The 14,742-nt window shown below is 47.5% G+C and overlaps 2 protein-coding genes across 2 annotated transcripts in view; both read right to left on the minus strand.

The window, feature by feature from the left end:
* Nucleotides 1–6,652, minus strand: part of LOC100482670 (carbonyl reductase [NADPH] 1-like) — an 8,614-nt gene extending 1,962 nt beyond the window's left edge. The window contains exons 1-3 of the mRNA XM_034655708.1: nucleotides 5,988–6,652; nucleotides 5,323–5,430; nucleotides 2,013–2,119 (exon numbers count right to left, since the gene is read on the minus strand). Coding sequence (XP_034511599.1) covers nucleotides 2,013–2,119; nucleotides 5,323–5,430; nucleotides 5,988–6,276 — 504 coding nt within the window. The 5' untranslated portion in view covers nucleotides 6,277–6,652. The remainder of the gene's footprint in view (nucleotides 1–2,012; nucleotides 2,120–5,322; nucleotides 5,431–5,987) is intronic.
* A 1,070-nt stretch (nucleotides 6,653–7,722) lies between these two features.
* Nucleotides 7,723–12,168, minus strand: LOC100482421 (carbonyl reductase [NADPH] 1). The gene is made up of 3 exons (XM_011222090.3): nucleotides 11,776–12,168; nucleotides 10,881–10,988; nucleotides 7,723–8,423 (listed from the first exon to the last, which is right to left on the minus strand). Exons 1-3 carry the CDS (start codon nucleotides 12,062–12,064, stop codon nucleotides 7,987–7,989), a joined length of 834 nt encoding a protein of 277 aa, XP_011220392.2. The 5' UTR covers nucleotides 12,065–12,168; the 3' UTR covers nucleotides 7,723–7,986.
* Nucleotides 12,169–14,742: the final 2,574 nt, after the last annotated feature.

Here is a 14,742-nt window from a genome sequence, read left to right on the forward strand (position 1 = left end):
TAACTGTGGGTCAAGGTATTGATTGGAATAGTTGATTTAATGGCTACCTAATCCCCTGTTTGCCTAAAATTCTTAATTTTGATGTTAAGGTTACAGTTAATAAGTAATATATATCATTAGGTGTTATTTTTAAGGTATCAGGAAAAAAGATCTTTCTGATACCAGGTAACATTTCCAAACTAGCAGTATAGATGTTATTGTCTTGTCCTAGACATTGAGATTTCTCATGGGTTAGTTTAGAAAAGCCAGATAACAGCTAGAAAATTAGTAGCCCCTTTGAAGGGAAAAACTTCTAAATTATGGACCCTACACTTGCTTGCATGGGCCTTCGGTTTTCATTTCTGTTAGCTGAAAATCCCCGGTGAAGAGTGAAAAGTAATCATGAGAGGAGACGGGTCTGTAGCACATGGATACTTCTGTGAAGGGAGGGATGTGGTGGGCATTCACTGAGCCCACGGGGAGCCAGGCTGGATGTGGGGCAGTAGGAACTTCCGCTCAGGGTCGTGGATGTGTCAGGCCCTACTACAGGGGCTCATGATGGAGGACACTTTGCCTGGCCATTGTTTTCAGCCTGTCCACCTGTATCAGTTCACTTCCTATTCACAGCGTGCAATGACATACCCCCCTTGTACACCTGAGGACACTGACAAAGAGCAACATGCAGGATTTTGCTCAAGGTCACCCAGTTAGGTGGCAGAGCCAGGACCTTTTAGTGTCCAGATGTTTGTGTTGAGAGCTTTCAAAGAGGACAGTGGAAAGAATAGTATTGTGGACAGCCATGTATTCACCAGACTAGCCTCGACAATGACGAATGTTTCACTGTCGTTATGTGTTCCCATTCTGCTGATATTTTGCTGGCCTGCGTTAATGTTACCAACTTGGTGACCCTTTATCCCTACATGAATAACGCATTCACCTTGGGGAAATTTGACAATCATTCTTTCATATCCATTGATACCAATCCACATTCACTTTCGGCCTTGTCTCAGCTTGTCCTAGGAATGTATCTTAAGCGCCCACTCCCGTTTCACACCTCGCAGTTGTTTTTCCCCCAGTGAGTTTGATATTTAACGAGACCACAGAGGATGTCTGTCCTTCCTGAGCTTGCCCGTGTCATCGTAGAGGCTGATCAAGTATGCTGGCCAGTGAAATCCAGCCCCATTCATGGTTAATATATGGCTTGTGGTGACTTTCAAACAAAAACAGGAGATTTGAGTAGGTCCAACAGAGATGATTGGCCTTTCCAAGGCCAAAATACCTACTCTTTGCATCTTTCACTAATGTTTACCAAGCCCTCATTTAATCTGTCCCTTTTCTTGACCTTCCTTAGGGTGGTCCTTAGTTCCTAGTGTAATAAATGGTGATATTCGGATTCGTTGCCACGAAACAATCTGCTCACATGGATATTTACTTAGAATTTTTTATTTCTTCTGTTTCTTCCATTCATTATTGTCATTGATTCCACTTTTTCTCCTCTCATATCACAAAGGAAATCACAAGAAACCTTATAGAATTAGTAGCCAATTCAATGTGAGTACTCGGTAGGGATAGTGATTCTTTTTATATTTTTGTTTTTTGTTTTTTTGATAAGGATATTGTTGACAGTATAACATTGTTTTGGTCAGTCATGGGTAGATTAGAGGTGGGAGCCAGGAAGGTAACTGACAGAGGGGTGCCCATTGTTCCACTTTCTTCTCCATAACAAACTCCCCATGTGGCCCCTCAGCATCCGAGGGCAAAAGGGCCAAGTAGACAGGGGTCTCTGCTCCTTCTTCTGGGCTTTTGATGGCTGTTGGTCCACCCATGTCTGTCCTCACCCACCCAGGGCAGCAGGCATTCAGGAGGATCTTGTCCCCTCTCCTCTGCTCACTCAGGTTCCTGGCATGGATTCTGGACAGGACCGTGACACCCATCTTGGACACTGCATATGGGACTGCTTTTATATCAGGCCAGCCCTCCTTCTGCTGTACTCCTTTCTTTGTGTCTTCCACAAACTTGTTCATGAGCCCCACCAGCTCCTCCTCTGTGATGGTCTCATTCATAAATTTCTGCTGCAGTTCTGAGCTGCAAGTTTTAAGAGCTGCGAAGCTCATTATGCTAGACACATTCACCACTCTGCCTAAAATGCAACAGAGAGAGTCATGTAGCACAGCATGCACAAGGATGATGAATACCGAAACTGCTACTATTTGTCTATTTGGGACAAATTCCCAGTTGGCTGAGTGTTAGTGAAGACTGCCTCTGTAAGTGATGGACATGATACAGTCTTAAACCTGGTCTTACCCATAATGTCTCAGAGGATGTGAGACAAATGATCTCAATTGTCTGGGCAGTGACCAGCTGTTCCATAAAGAAAAGATCATGCCTTATACAGGAACGTGCTAAGCAGAGTGACAGGAGACACTCCCTGACAACATGAGTAGAGAGCCGCTTTTCCTCATTGGCCCCCTTTGGGACCACATGGAGATCTTGTGGTCACTTGGGCAGTGTTGTGTAAATAGGTGTCTACGGAACCACAAAGGGCTGACCACTTAACTGAGGGCCTTTTGAAGGTGAGCAGACTGCATCGGGTCTGGTAGACTGTCACTGTGCTCTCGGTAGGGAAAAACAAGTCTCCTCAGTGGGCTGAACTGCAAGGGTTTTCTCCTTTTGGGGTTGTTATTGGCTCAGAAGGAGTGACTAATGTCCTGGCAGTATGGTCATACAAGGGAGCTGTGGAAAACGAATCTGTTAAATGGATGCTATTAAGAGAAATGATGTTGGTGCTACAACATGGGTGACCCCTAAGAGCGTTATTCCAAATTAAAAAGCCAGTCACAAAAGACCGCTCATGGTATGATGCTCCATACACGGGATGTCTGGGAAAGGAAATGGAGGGAGACAGTGTAGATTGGTGGTTGCTTGGGGCAGGGGGGATGGGGGAACAGAAGGCTGGTAGCTAAGGGCACCGGATCTCCCTGGGCTCTGGACAGTGTGCTAATCTTGAAGCAGTGATGGTTGCATCACTCTGTCCATTACCAAACTCCGTGGAGTTGGATATCTGATGGGTGAAGTGTCCGATATGTGAACTGTATCTCAATAAAGCTGTTTAAAGTGTAAAGCATTGACAGAGTTCTCACTAACTTGTTTTTGAAAGTATATTTAGTATTTATAACAATGAACTTATATTGACATGTATGAGTAATTGTTTACAGTTTTTATATTGAAATGAGTATCTACTTTCTTAATATCTTTTTCAAAATAAATGCGCACTTTAAAGAGAAATAGAAGGACAAGTGTTTATCACTTTAGAGAGTGTATCCTTTAATTCAAGAATATGAATTTAGGGGGATGGGGGGAATGCCATGGAATGTGGGAAAGGGCATACATGGCCGAGATACTGACTGCCTGGTGAAGACAGTGGGGGGCACCTGCTGGTTGTAGATGCTTGCTTTTTGTGTGTGTGTGTGTGTGGCTCAATTAATTCAGTAAAACTCTATTTTGAAGAAACGATTTGAAATGAAGAAGAATCAACATCTGCTATCCTTCATTGTCCTTAGGCTCACAGTTGTCTTGTTTTCTCCTTCCATGCCAAAAACCAGAGCAAACATGGGCCTTGGGATGTGTTCTGCCCCCACAGAGAACTGGCGAAGTCATTCAGGATTGTCTTTGTGTCGTAGGTTGTGAAGTATGGGAGAGGACGGACGGTATTGGCTTTTGTTGTGCTAGTTATGATTTCTCCCAGATAGTCTCCCCAAAGAGGGAAAGTCCTGGTAACATGGCCGCAGTGGCTGCCATCCCCTCAAGTAATGGAAGAACTCTCCTATTTCAAAAGGCAAGAAAACCCTGCTTTCCCACTGAGAAGATAGCCTGCACTTCCATGTCTAGGAAGTCTAGTTTCCCTGAGGCAAGATGAAATGTTTGATGAGAACCTGCCTTAGCAAATGCGGAGAACACTCACTCCTCTTTCTGGTCCAAGGCCAACACACAGCATGGACCAACACTGTTCAGTCAGTGAGGAAAATTTCTCAGCCAGAAGTCATTTTTGCCTCCTAAGGGAATACCTGTAGGATGTGTGGTGGTGGCACAAGGAACTCCATCCCACTCAAGTGTTGTGATGAGTGAAGGAGACGGTGACATGTGAGAGCTGTCCTTTGGATGCCAGTGAACCCAGTGCTTGAAGAAATCGTAGAAATTTCCAGGACAGAAGAGGAATCGGGGCCAGAACAGAGAGTCAAGTGTACCTGCATGTCGTTGGTTCATGCTAGAGATCTTAATCTTTCTAAAATCATCAGCTTCTCTTAATGAGTGTAGTGAAAGGGTGGTGGTTCCCCGCATCACATTCTGGTGGGGGAACTATTACAGTAGTTGACAAGCAAGGAATTCTGGGAGTTTGTTTTGTGCAGATCATTGAAGGGGAAGGGAGCAGATGGGCCTGGAGTTTGGCAGGTCTGATGACAGAGATGCCTACAGGTGATGCCCAGGGATTGGGCTTTGCCCCGAAGGACTTTTGGGAGTAAGCAAGCCCTCAGAGAGCACAGAGAATGCCCCGAGAGGAAGAGACTGAAGAAGCAGCGTGTCTTCGGAAGGTTGCAATGATCCAGAAATGACAGGTGAGTGTGTGTGTTGTAGAGCTGGGATGGAGGAGAGGCGTGGGGACAAAGCCCATAGGACAACTCATAGGACCTGGTCCCTAATCAGGTGCTGGGCATGGTGACCTCATTATTCATGGTGAGTGGGACGGTGGGGTCTGCGATGAGGGTGATTTTGGGTAATGGTGAGTGTCATTAAGTAGTGTAGATGTTTAGATGGCGGTGTAGGTTGGGGGCTGCAGGGGTGGCATTTGGGGAGGGTGTAGAGGGCACCCTGAGGAGAAGGAGAAGCAGGAAGAGAATGATGTGTGTCTGGAGCTCTGGGAATGTTCTAGGCAGGTGACCGATGTTAGGGGGGCCTGAGAAGTTTGGAGAGGGAGGAGTCCACTAGTCTGAAATAAATTCCTGGGAGACAGGCAGAGGGAGGAGAAAGGGTCGAGAAAGAATCCTCAGGGAATTTCCCCTGTGAGTAGCCTTGAGTCAGTAAAGGCCTCTCTGAGGAGAGATTTGAATGAAGACTTGAAGGAAAGGACAGAGCCAGTTGTGAGGGATCAGGTGTTCGGAGGGCACTGGTGACTGCAGGACGAGTGTGTAAGAGTCCTGAGGCAGAGGGGCACCTGTCCAGGAGGAGACACAGCAATCTGGCTGGTGTGGCTGAGCAGGGAGAGGGGCCTGAGTCTTTACATGGGACAGAGTGGCAGGGGCAGATCATGCCAGAAACAGCACAGCTTGGGCCCCTGATGAGGCTTACCTTGGGGTTTCATTAGAGGCAGCAGTTCTGTGCACACAGCTCGGGTACCAAAGAAGTTTGTTTTCATGGTCACTTCTGCTTGAATATGAAGGGGTGTGGGATCACCATCTGTTAGGGGTGGAGGAGAATAGATTAAAATGTAGTAGCCATGGGAGAGGATTCCAGGAATGACAGTCACATTTTATTTTCACGTGCAAACGGGTGCATTGTCATTAATGTCTGGGCTAGTGAGGTGTAATTTCCCAATGTGATGTGTGTGGTGTGTTAATGCCCTGTAGCTTGGCAAGTTGGCATCATTCCAGGAGGTTAAGTGGAATGTGCCGTTGGGATTTCTGTGTCTCTCTGTTTGCAGTTTGTGTTTATCACAAAATAGGTTAAACCTTCACTGGATGGCTCTGATCCAAACTGAATTAAACTTGCAAAAATCTCTGTCAGGTCCCAGAGATTAATCCACGGCAATGCCACGGAGCTCTGGGCTTAAAGGCTTGACACGGCCATAGGCTTCTTCTCTCCCTGTGCCTGCAGTCTAGCCTCTCTCCCTAGGCAGGCCCTTCTCGACCCCATAGGAGCTCTGACCCTCCAGCAGCATTCAGGGACCACGCCCAACCCCCACGGGAAGGTGCCCTGAGAGAGGTCTCCAGCCCTAAGTCTTCCCGGGTCCTTACGCTTCAATGCGATGCCGGCGTTGTTGACCAGCACGTCGAGGCCGCCGTACTCCTTGCGCAGGAACTCACGCAGGACCCGGATGCTCTGCAGGTCATCGATGTCCAGCCAGTGGAAGCGGGGACTCAGGCCCTCGGCCTGGAGCTGCTTCACGGCCGCCTGGCCCTCCGCCTCGTCCTGAGCCGTGAGCACCACGTCCCCCGAGAACTGCCGGCACAGCTGCTGCACGATGGCGAGGCCGATGCCCTTGTTGGCCCCGGTCACCAGAGCCACACGGGGGACTGACCCCATGGCCGTGTGCAGAGCAAGCACTGCCCTGTGTGGTGCGCTGATGGTGCTGTGGGCCCCACGGAGGGCTGGCGGTGCAGAGGCTAACAAGGACAGAGATGCCGGTGCACCTGTGCTCTAGGATTCAGCACTGTGGCTCCCAGTGCCCAAGGCCCCGCCTCAGTCCCTCCGTTGTAGGAGGGGCCAAATGTTCTAGTTCTGTCCCTGGCCCCTGCACCTTGAACCCAGCCGAGACTCTACCCTCTTAAGGTCCCTCTTTTGAGGCAAACAATGGTTCAGGTTGGACTGAAATGCTCGTCGAAAGATAGGTGGTTGGTGATGGGTTATAGGGGGTAGAGATTCACGGTAGTTGACCTAAAATAATTTTGGGAAAACCACAAAAGGGAAAAAGGAGTGGAGACATTGTCTCGGGTATGTGTCCTTTCTCTTCGGAATGGGAATGCTTGGGTTCTTCCGAGGTGCAGTGAAATTTCTGGCGTGGGGAAGGTGCTTCTGAGGATACAGGTCCCCTTCCTTTCGAAGGAGAGACTCAAGAGGGAGAAACAGAGAATCAGTCCTGTGCTGAGACTTGGCTGTGGGCAGGGCTCTCCCTCTGTGTGATTCTGAGGATCTCCAGGTGGGAGGGGATGTTTATGAAGCAGCTGTGGGCCAAGGTATTGATTGGAATGTTGGATTTAATGATTACATAATCCCATTGGCCTAAAGTGCCTACTTTATGGGTTAGTTGAAGGTCACAGTTCAGAAGTATTTTATATAATGAGGTGTTGTTTTAAAATAAGGCAAAAAGACCTATGCGACCTCAGAGTATTTTTGCAAATGTGCAGTGGAGATCCTGTGTGTTCTTGTTGACATCGATAGTCCTCATTTGTCAGTTTAGAAGAGGCACCTTTCCAGCATGCTTATTCCTGTGAAGGGAGGCATGTGGTAGACGTTCAGTCAGGCCCACCGGGAGCCTGGCGTGGATGGGCGGTAAAAATCTTCTCGTCACACTGGGGTCTTGGGCCTCACTCCCGGGCACTCATCACCATACGCAATCCATACACAGTTTTCTCCATTGTCTCAGAGGGCCCTGTGGATGTGTCTATGTTACCTCTGCCATTTCACACTTGCTAATTGTTTCTTTTTCCCAGTGCGTTTGATAATCAGAGACCACAGGGGTGCCTTCCCTTCATGGTGTTGTCGGAGCTGTACTCCAGGCTGGTACAATAGGCTGCATGCCACGTCCAACCTCCCTCTTGGTTTGTATACTGTCTGTGGTTACTGTCCTGCTACAACAGCAGACTGGGGGAGATCGACAGGAGCGTGTGGCCTGAGAAGCCAAACATATTACTCTCTGCCTCTTCGTGTCACGTGTGCTTACCCTTGAGTGAAACTGTGACTTCTCCTAATCGTATTAGGTGTAGTGCACTTCTCAGCTGGCTCAGCATAGAAAGAGTCTGCACAAATAGGCATGGATAGAGAACATTTATTCATCCCCGGGGTTCATTATTTCACTGATTTCATTTATTCTGTCCCTGTATCACAGTGGCAATTGAAAAAAAAAAAAACAACCTTCCCTGAGTTAGTAGGCTCCTCAAAGTGAATACTCAGCAGGGAAATTTTATACTTTTTTTTTTTCTTTCTGTAGATGGGGATATTACTGACAGTGGGAGTCCTTTTGGTCAAAGGAGGGGACTATCATAAGGGATCCATGGACGGATCCGTGAATGAAGCTCACCATTGTTCCACTTTCTTCTCCATGACAAACTCCCCATGAGGCCCCTCAGCATCTGAGGGCAAAAGGGCCAGGTAGACAGGGGTCTCTGCTCCTTCCTCTGGGCTTTTAGTGGCTCTAGGTCCTGCCATGTCTGTTCTCACCCACCCAGGGCAGCAGGCATTCAGCAGGATCTTGTCCCCTCTCCTCTGCTCACTCAGGTTCCGGGCATGGATTCTGGACAGGACAGTGACACCGATTTTTGTCACTCCATAGGCGGTGTCAGGCCAGCCCTCTTTCCTGTGCACGCCTTTCTTTGTGTCTTCCACGAACTTGTTCATGAGCCCCACCAGCTCCTCCTCGGTGATGGTCTCGCTTCTAAACTTCTGCTGTAGTTCTGGGCTGCAGTTTTTAAGGGCTCTCAGACTCACCATGCTAGACACGTTCACCACTCTGCCTAAAATACAACACAAAGTGTCATGTAGAAAGACACAGGAATGACGAATAGCAATTTTGCTAAGATGTTGTTGGAGAAAATCTCCACGTGAGACTTAATTTGCTATGAGCGTTACCGAGGACTGTCTGTGTGAGTGACGACTAAGATACGGTCTTGAAACTTGTCACACCCACAAAGTTTCTGATGCCTGAGAAATACTCTGAGGGGGAGGCACTGAGCAGGTGTGCTGCGGGAAAATGGAAACGCTGTAAAGAACCTGCTCAGGAGAATGTAAGAAGACATTCACTGCTTTCAGGAGCGGATGACCTCTTTCTCCCTCAGGCCACCTTTGGGCCCACCTGACGATCTTATGGTCAGTGGGGAGGCGTCTACAATCAGGCCTGTACAGACCAGCAAAGAGCTGAATGGTGTAAGGAGGGCTGTTCCATCTGGTTTGGAAGGCTGCTACTCTGTTTGACGATGGTAAGGACAGATTATTAGCCTGGTCTGACTTGCATGGTGATGAGTCTATGATAGGGTTTTTATGAACTTGGGAGTGTGTTATGGCCTGAGAATACAGTCATGAAGAGAGGCAGTGGAAAACCAGGGGACTGAAAGACATCTGTATGGGGCATGGCCTTATGGAAGTCACTGGGGCAATTCAGGGGGCAGATTAAAGCTGGACATGTCAGTGCCCCTCAGAAGAACCCCTCTCAGGACTGGAATGGGAGTGGAACCAGCAAGTGGATATCCTGTTGTGCCTGTATGAAGTGGCCATCTGGTCCGTGAGATGAGTGGAAATGGGAGAGCTGCAGCAATGCATGCAGAGCTGGGGTAACTGTTGACATGGACTCGTGCACCCTGGGGGGAAAGACATGCTAATGACTCTTCTGTTTCTCAGCAAAAGAGACAAAGGCTGGAGATGGTTATGGGAGAGACTGCCCAAGGGGAGGGTCGTGCACAGAGCTGGCAAGTTGGGTGGAAGGTAGTAGCTTGAGAGGCTCCAAATGGGTCTGGACAGTCAAGGCTCTATTTTGGACCAAGCTTCGGGTAAACCTAGAAGAAGATGCCGGTGTTCAAGGAGTATAGCGGGATGAGAACAGAAGATGCTGCAACTTTTTGGACTAAGGTGTTACAATTCTGCAGGCCAAGCGACACGTTCTCTTCTGCAGACAAGTGTTTCCACAGAGAACTGGAACAGGCCTCTGGATCCCCGGTTGTCTCAAACATGAGAGAAAGGTACATGGGGCCTAGACACATTCACTGCATGTATTCACACGCAGCATGAGTGGGGTGGGTGCCAAGGGACCGTCCCGCTGGACAGATCCTTCTACTTCGCTGGGGATTCTGGGGAGAGGGTGTGGGGGAGGATGCTAACTTGACCCTACAGTTCTTCCCTACGTCATCTCAACTTCCTTTTCTTCCAACTCTTACCGTGGTCCCAGGACCAGGGCTGCAATTGTGGAAATGGGAAGCGGGGATAATTTTGAAAGAAGAAACTGTATAAGTATAGCTTTAAGTCTTTATGTGGGAATTCCTAAGGGAATAGTGGAGCAAATTGTCTCTTCCCCCACCCGGGAAACCTGGATGACAGTGAACATAGCTGTGGTTAAAACAGTCCACTCTTTCTAGACTTACGTAGCCTTCTTAAATAGTAGTGGGAGTGGACTGGAGGGAAGCCACTCCTTCGACTAGTATCATTGCAGGTAATCAGGACCAGCACAGAGGCTGAACTTGATGTCCCTGTGAAAGGTGAATGGGGATATCAGGTGGAAGAGGGAATTGGGAGGAGGAGGAATGAGGATAATGCATGAACAGTGGGTTATGCAACAAGAGACATCCAATATTACAGCCCGGGGTGGGGGGCAGTACAGGTGCCCCATCCATGTGGAATTGTACCGTTGGGGTGTGGCTGTCAGCAACTCTGGCCACATGTGAGTGTGCAGGCCTCCTGGTGACCATGAGCAGGGGTCTTCCCCCAGGCTGGACAGGTCTGGGAAGACATCCTGAGGAGCGTGAGTGGCAGAAGAGAAGGATGTGTGTCTGGAGCTCTGGGAATGTTCTAGGCAGGTGACCGATGGAGGGAGGCCTTAGAAGTTTGAAGAGTGAGGAATCCACTAGTGTGAGTAAAATCCGTGGGAGAGAGAGTGAGGGAACAGAAAGGGTCCAGGAAGGAATCCTCAGGGTTCTGCACCTATGAGTGGCACGGAGTGAGTAAAAGGCCTCTGTGAGGAGAGATTTGAGATGACTTGACAGAGAAGACAGAGGCAGTTGTGAAGGACAAGCAGAACAAAGGGCACTGCTGAGTGCTGGTTGAGTAAGCGTCTTGAGGCAGAGGGGTACCTGTCCAGTTGGAGACACAGCAATCAGGCCAGTGTGGCTGAGCAGGGAGAGGGACCAGGGGCCTGTAGATGGGACAGAGTGGCAGGGGCAGATCATGCCAGAAACACCAAAGCTTGGGCCCCTGATGAGGCTCACCTTGGGGTTTCATTAGAGGCAGTAGTTCTGTGCACACATCTCGAGTACCAAAGAAGTTTGTTTTCATGGTCACTTCTGCTTGAGTATCAAATGGTGTGGGATCAGCAGCTTCCGGGGGAGAAAGAGAGTAGCGTTAGTAGTAGCCTTGTGGCAAAATTCCACAGAATGACATATATTAAATAAGTGCATGTGAAATCTGGTGAACTGTGTAAACTGGCATCTAGTTAACAGTATTGTTGCACCGACAATGTTCTTAGTTTAATATGCTGTAGTGGTATAAAATCACACCATTGGGGGAGGCTGGGTGAAGAGGACCATGGTGCACAGGTGGGATCTCTTGTTAACCAATTCGTGCAGTTTTCTTGTTTGTTTCAAAATGCAGTAAAAATAACCCAGCTACCCCCAAATCCAATCTTAGAGAAACACTCTGACAATCTCGAAAAAGTCCCCAGGAATAGGAGGAAACACAAAGGTCTCTCAGGCTGATAAGCCCTGCAATTTCTGTTGGACTTTGTCGGTGCTGCAGTGCTGTCTGTCCATCCCTCCTCCCTCCCTAAGGAGCCATTTTGGATGCCACAGGCGTTAGGAGCCCCACCGCATGGATTCCCCAACAGATGGAGCCCACCCTGGCAGGGGGAGCTCCGAGGGTCCACGTCCCCTCCTAGCTCCCATCCCCTTACTCTTTTTTTTTTTTTAATTTTATTTATTTATTTGACAGAGATAGAGACAGCCAGCGAGAGAGGGAACACAAGCAGGGGGAGTGGGAGAGGAAGAAGCAGGCTCATAGCGGAGGAGCCTGATGTGGGGCTAGATCCTATAACGCCGGGATCACGCCCTGAGCCGAAGGCAGACGCTTAACCGCTGTGCCACCCAGGCGCCCCTCCCAACCTCTTACTCTTGAAAGCGATGCCCGCGTTGTTGACCAGCACGTCTAGGCCCCCGTACTCCTTGCGCAGAAAGTCCCGCAGGGCGCGGATGCTCTGCAGGTCGTCGATGTCCAGCAGGTGGAAGCGGGGACTCAGGCCCTCGGCCTGGAGCTGCTGCACGGCCGCCCGGCCCCGCGCCTCGTCCCGCGCCGTGAGCACCACGTCCCCCGAGAACTGCCGGCACAGGTCGCGCGCGATGGCGAAGCCGATGCCCTTGTTGGACCCGGTCACCAGCGCCACTCGGGTGCCTGACGACATGGCTGTATGTGTGTGTGTGTGAAGGACGGGACGCGCAAGAAGTAGTGGCCGGGAGAGCGGACCAGCGGAACTCGTTCAGCACCGCGCCTCGGTTTGCGGGCAGGGTTCGGTGCGCCTGCGCGAGGCCAGAGGTTGCTAGGTGCGCCCGGGCAGATCGCGCCCCCTTAGGGCGTGGCTTCCCGGGACCCTCCCAAGGTCGGTGGAGAACGCGAAGGGCGACTAGGTCGGTTTACAAACCTGGGGGTGGGTGGCAGTGGCTGCCTTGGCGACTGCCCTGCCCTGGTGTGGAGGTAATTGTTCTAATTGGCCAAGTCACTCACTGAGCCTTTATTTCTGGTTCTCCTTGAGTTTTCCTCGTATTCTCCCAACAATGAAAGTAGCTGTGTGTGCACTTGAGGAAATAGCGTAGTTTTCCAGACTTTTTTTTTTTTTTTTTACCTGATGCTTAAAAAAATCTCTTGAACTGAAGTCTTTGGAACTATAGTTGTGAAATAAGCTGCTAGTAGCATGGCAAGGGATCGTGTGTGTGGTGTTTTCTTCCTTAAGTATGTGAAAGCAAATCTATGTACTAATCCTGGCTGGTTTTTACATAATAGTGGGGAGCATTAACTGATATGTCACAGGATTACCTCCCCTAGATGTTTGCAGGGTCATCAAGTTACTGGTATCCAGGTCCTGCAGTGTAGGGGTTTGAGGGGGATTTGAAGCCCTTTCTCACACTCAAAATAGCTTGTCAGGGTCCATCTTATTTTCCTCATTTTAAAGTGAGGAAATGGATCCTCAGAAAGTTCGTGAATTAATTCAGTGTTGGGAAATTATTTTTCTTCCTCTTATTTCCATTCACCGGGAGGAATAGGAACTATAAAATCCAATCTCATTTGTGTACTGTCCCTGTAAGGGAGCCACAGCCACTATTTAATATTTAATATTAATATTCAGTCTTTGGTTGCATTACCTATATGTCAAGTGCTCAGTAGTCACATGTGTTAGTGGACACTGTATTGGGCAGTGCAGATCTACAGTATTTCCATCACAACAGAAAGTTACAAGCAATGCTTTAGATAGATTTCAATTTTGTTCCACTTTCAAGGTGGGTTTCCAAGCAGTTGCAAAAAACAAAACTAACAATCTGGGAAAGACCTTTGCTTTCTTTGACCTAAATTTTTATTGAGATAATTGCAGATTCACATACAGTAAAAAAAAAAAAAAAAGTACAATGATTCCTTATACTTTACCCAGTTTTCCTCTATGGTAATGTTTTACAACACAATAGTATAGTATCATAACTGAGGATATCGACATCAAAACAATCCACTAATCATATTCAGATTTCCTCAGTTTTATTTGTACTTAATAGTGTGTGTATTTGGATCTATACAATTTTATCACATATAGGTTTGTCTGTCCACCACTACAGTCCAGACATAAATCATTTCCATCAGCAGAAGGACCCCCATTGCTTTTTTATAGCCAAACATACTCTATTGTCTACCCTCTCACTCCATATTGGCTGGAACCAGTAATCAGTTCCTCATTTTAAAAATTGTTTTAAAATGTTACATAGATGGAGTTGTGCAGTGTAACCTTTGGGGAGGTTTTTTTTTTTTTTTTCTTCTCCACTCAAGATAACTAAGATCTTTGTTTTAGATTTTCTTCTTTTATCCAAATTTATACTTGGTTAGTCATTTGCTGGCCTCTCTCCACATTACATCTTACTTTCTTCTATAGCTGGGTGAGCCAGTGTTAGAAGGAAGTGGGAGGAATTAAATTCACCTAGAGAGCCATTCACAGATAGCATATGGTGTGCCAGAAACTTTGGGCATGGTGAGGGCCTGCTGTTTCAAAAGGCAAATTCCAAGAGGGCTGTGAATTATATTTTCTGCCTGATTTGTTTATCCTTTTAGTACTGATCCCAACGCAAGACTTGAGGTCTTGTAGTCAATGAGGCAGGACACTCAAGAAAATACAATACATAAAATATCACAGGGAAATAAGAATTTAGCATATGATGAAAATGGTATTAACAATTAATGGAGGGAAGAAAGAATTATTCCAAAAATGGTCCTGGGGAAAGGGAGTGATAATTGCATAATGTCATCAGTTAATTTCTATAAAGAGAAAAAAGTGCTTTCTCACTTTTAAATTTACAGTTTTATAAATGCAACCATAAAATGAGTATAAGAAAATATAACTTAAATTTGTTGGAAAAGGACTTTGTAAGCATAAGAACAGGGGAAGTATCACGAAGGAAAGGACAGATTTGAGTATGGGAAACGTTTTTGCAACTTTTTTTGAAAACATGCTAATTTAAAGCCAGTGAATGAAGCTCATTTGGATGATTTTGAATTTTTTTTTCCGTCCTGTCAAATTTGGATCTTGACCCTGGCTGTGTGTTTGTGAGGCTCCTACCACTTTGCATATATAGCCCTTTGTCTGACTTCTGAACAACTTGAGAAATGAAACAAAGGAGGAGAGATGGAGGCCCTAGATCTCTGTTGGTACTAGCTAGCTTGGAAGATATTGCTTGGTTGTGAGTCAACTCTGAGATCATCCTGGCTGCTAGATGGAGAAAGAATGTTTATCACATCTTTTAACTCGTGGAATGAACTCACATCTTTACTATCCACTGGTCCAAAGTAGTTATTTTATTTGCCTGAGAGTACCTAGTTCTATGGTGT

This window comes from Ailuropoda melanoleuca, chromosome 1 (genome assembly GCF_002007445.2).
Source record: "Ailuropoda melanoleuca isolate Jingjing chromosome 1, ASM200744v2, whole genome shotgun sequence".
In the NCBI taxonomy this organism is placed as follows: Eukaryota; Metazoa; Chordata; class Mammalia; order Carnivora; family Ursidae; genus Ailuropoda; species Ailuropoda melanoleuca.

Bases quoted from the DNA above. Each gene is read 5' to 3' on its own strand.
- LOC100482421 (XM_011222090.3), bottom strand. From the start codon at position 12,064: ATGTCGTCAGGCACCCGAGTGGCGCTGGTGACCGGGTCCAACAAGGGC. The intron at 10,989-11,775 runs GTAAGAGGTTGG...CTCCCCCGGAAG, and splicing joins CGCGGGCATCGCTTTCAAGA to CTGCTGATCCCACACCATTT. The intron at 8,424-10,880 runs GTGAGCCTCATC...GTTGTATTTTAG, and splicing joins GCCTCTAATGAAACCCCAAG to GCAGAGTGGTGAACGTGTCT.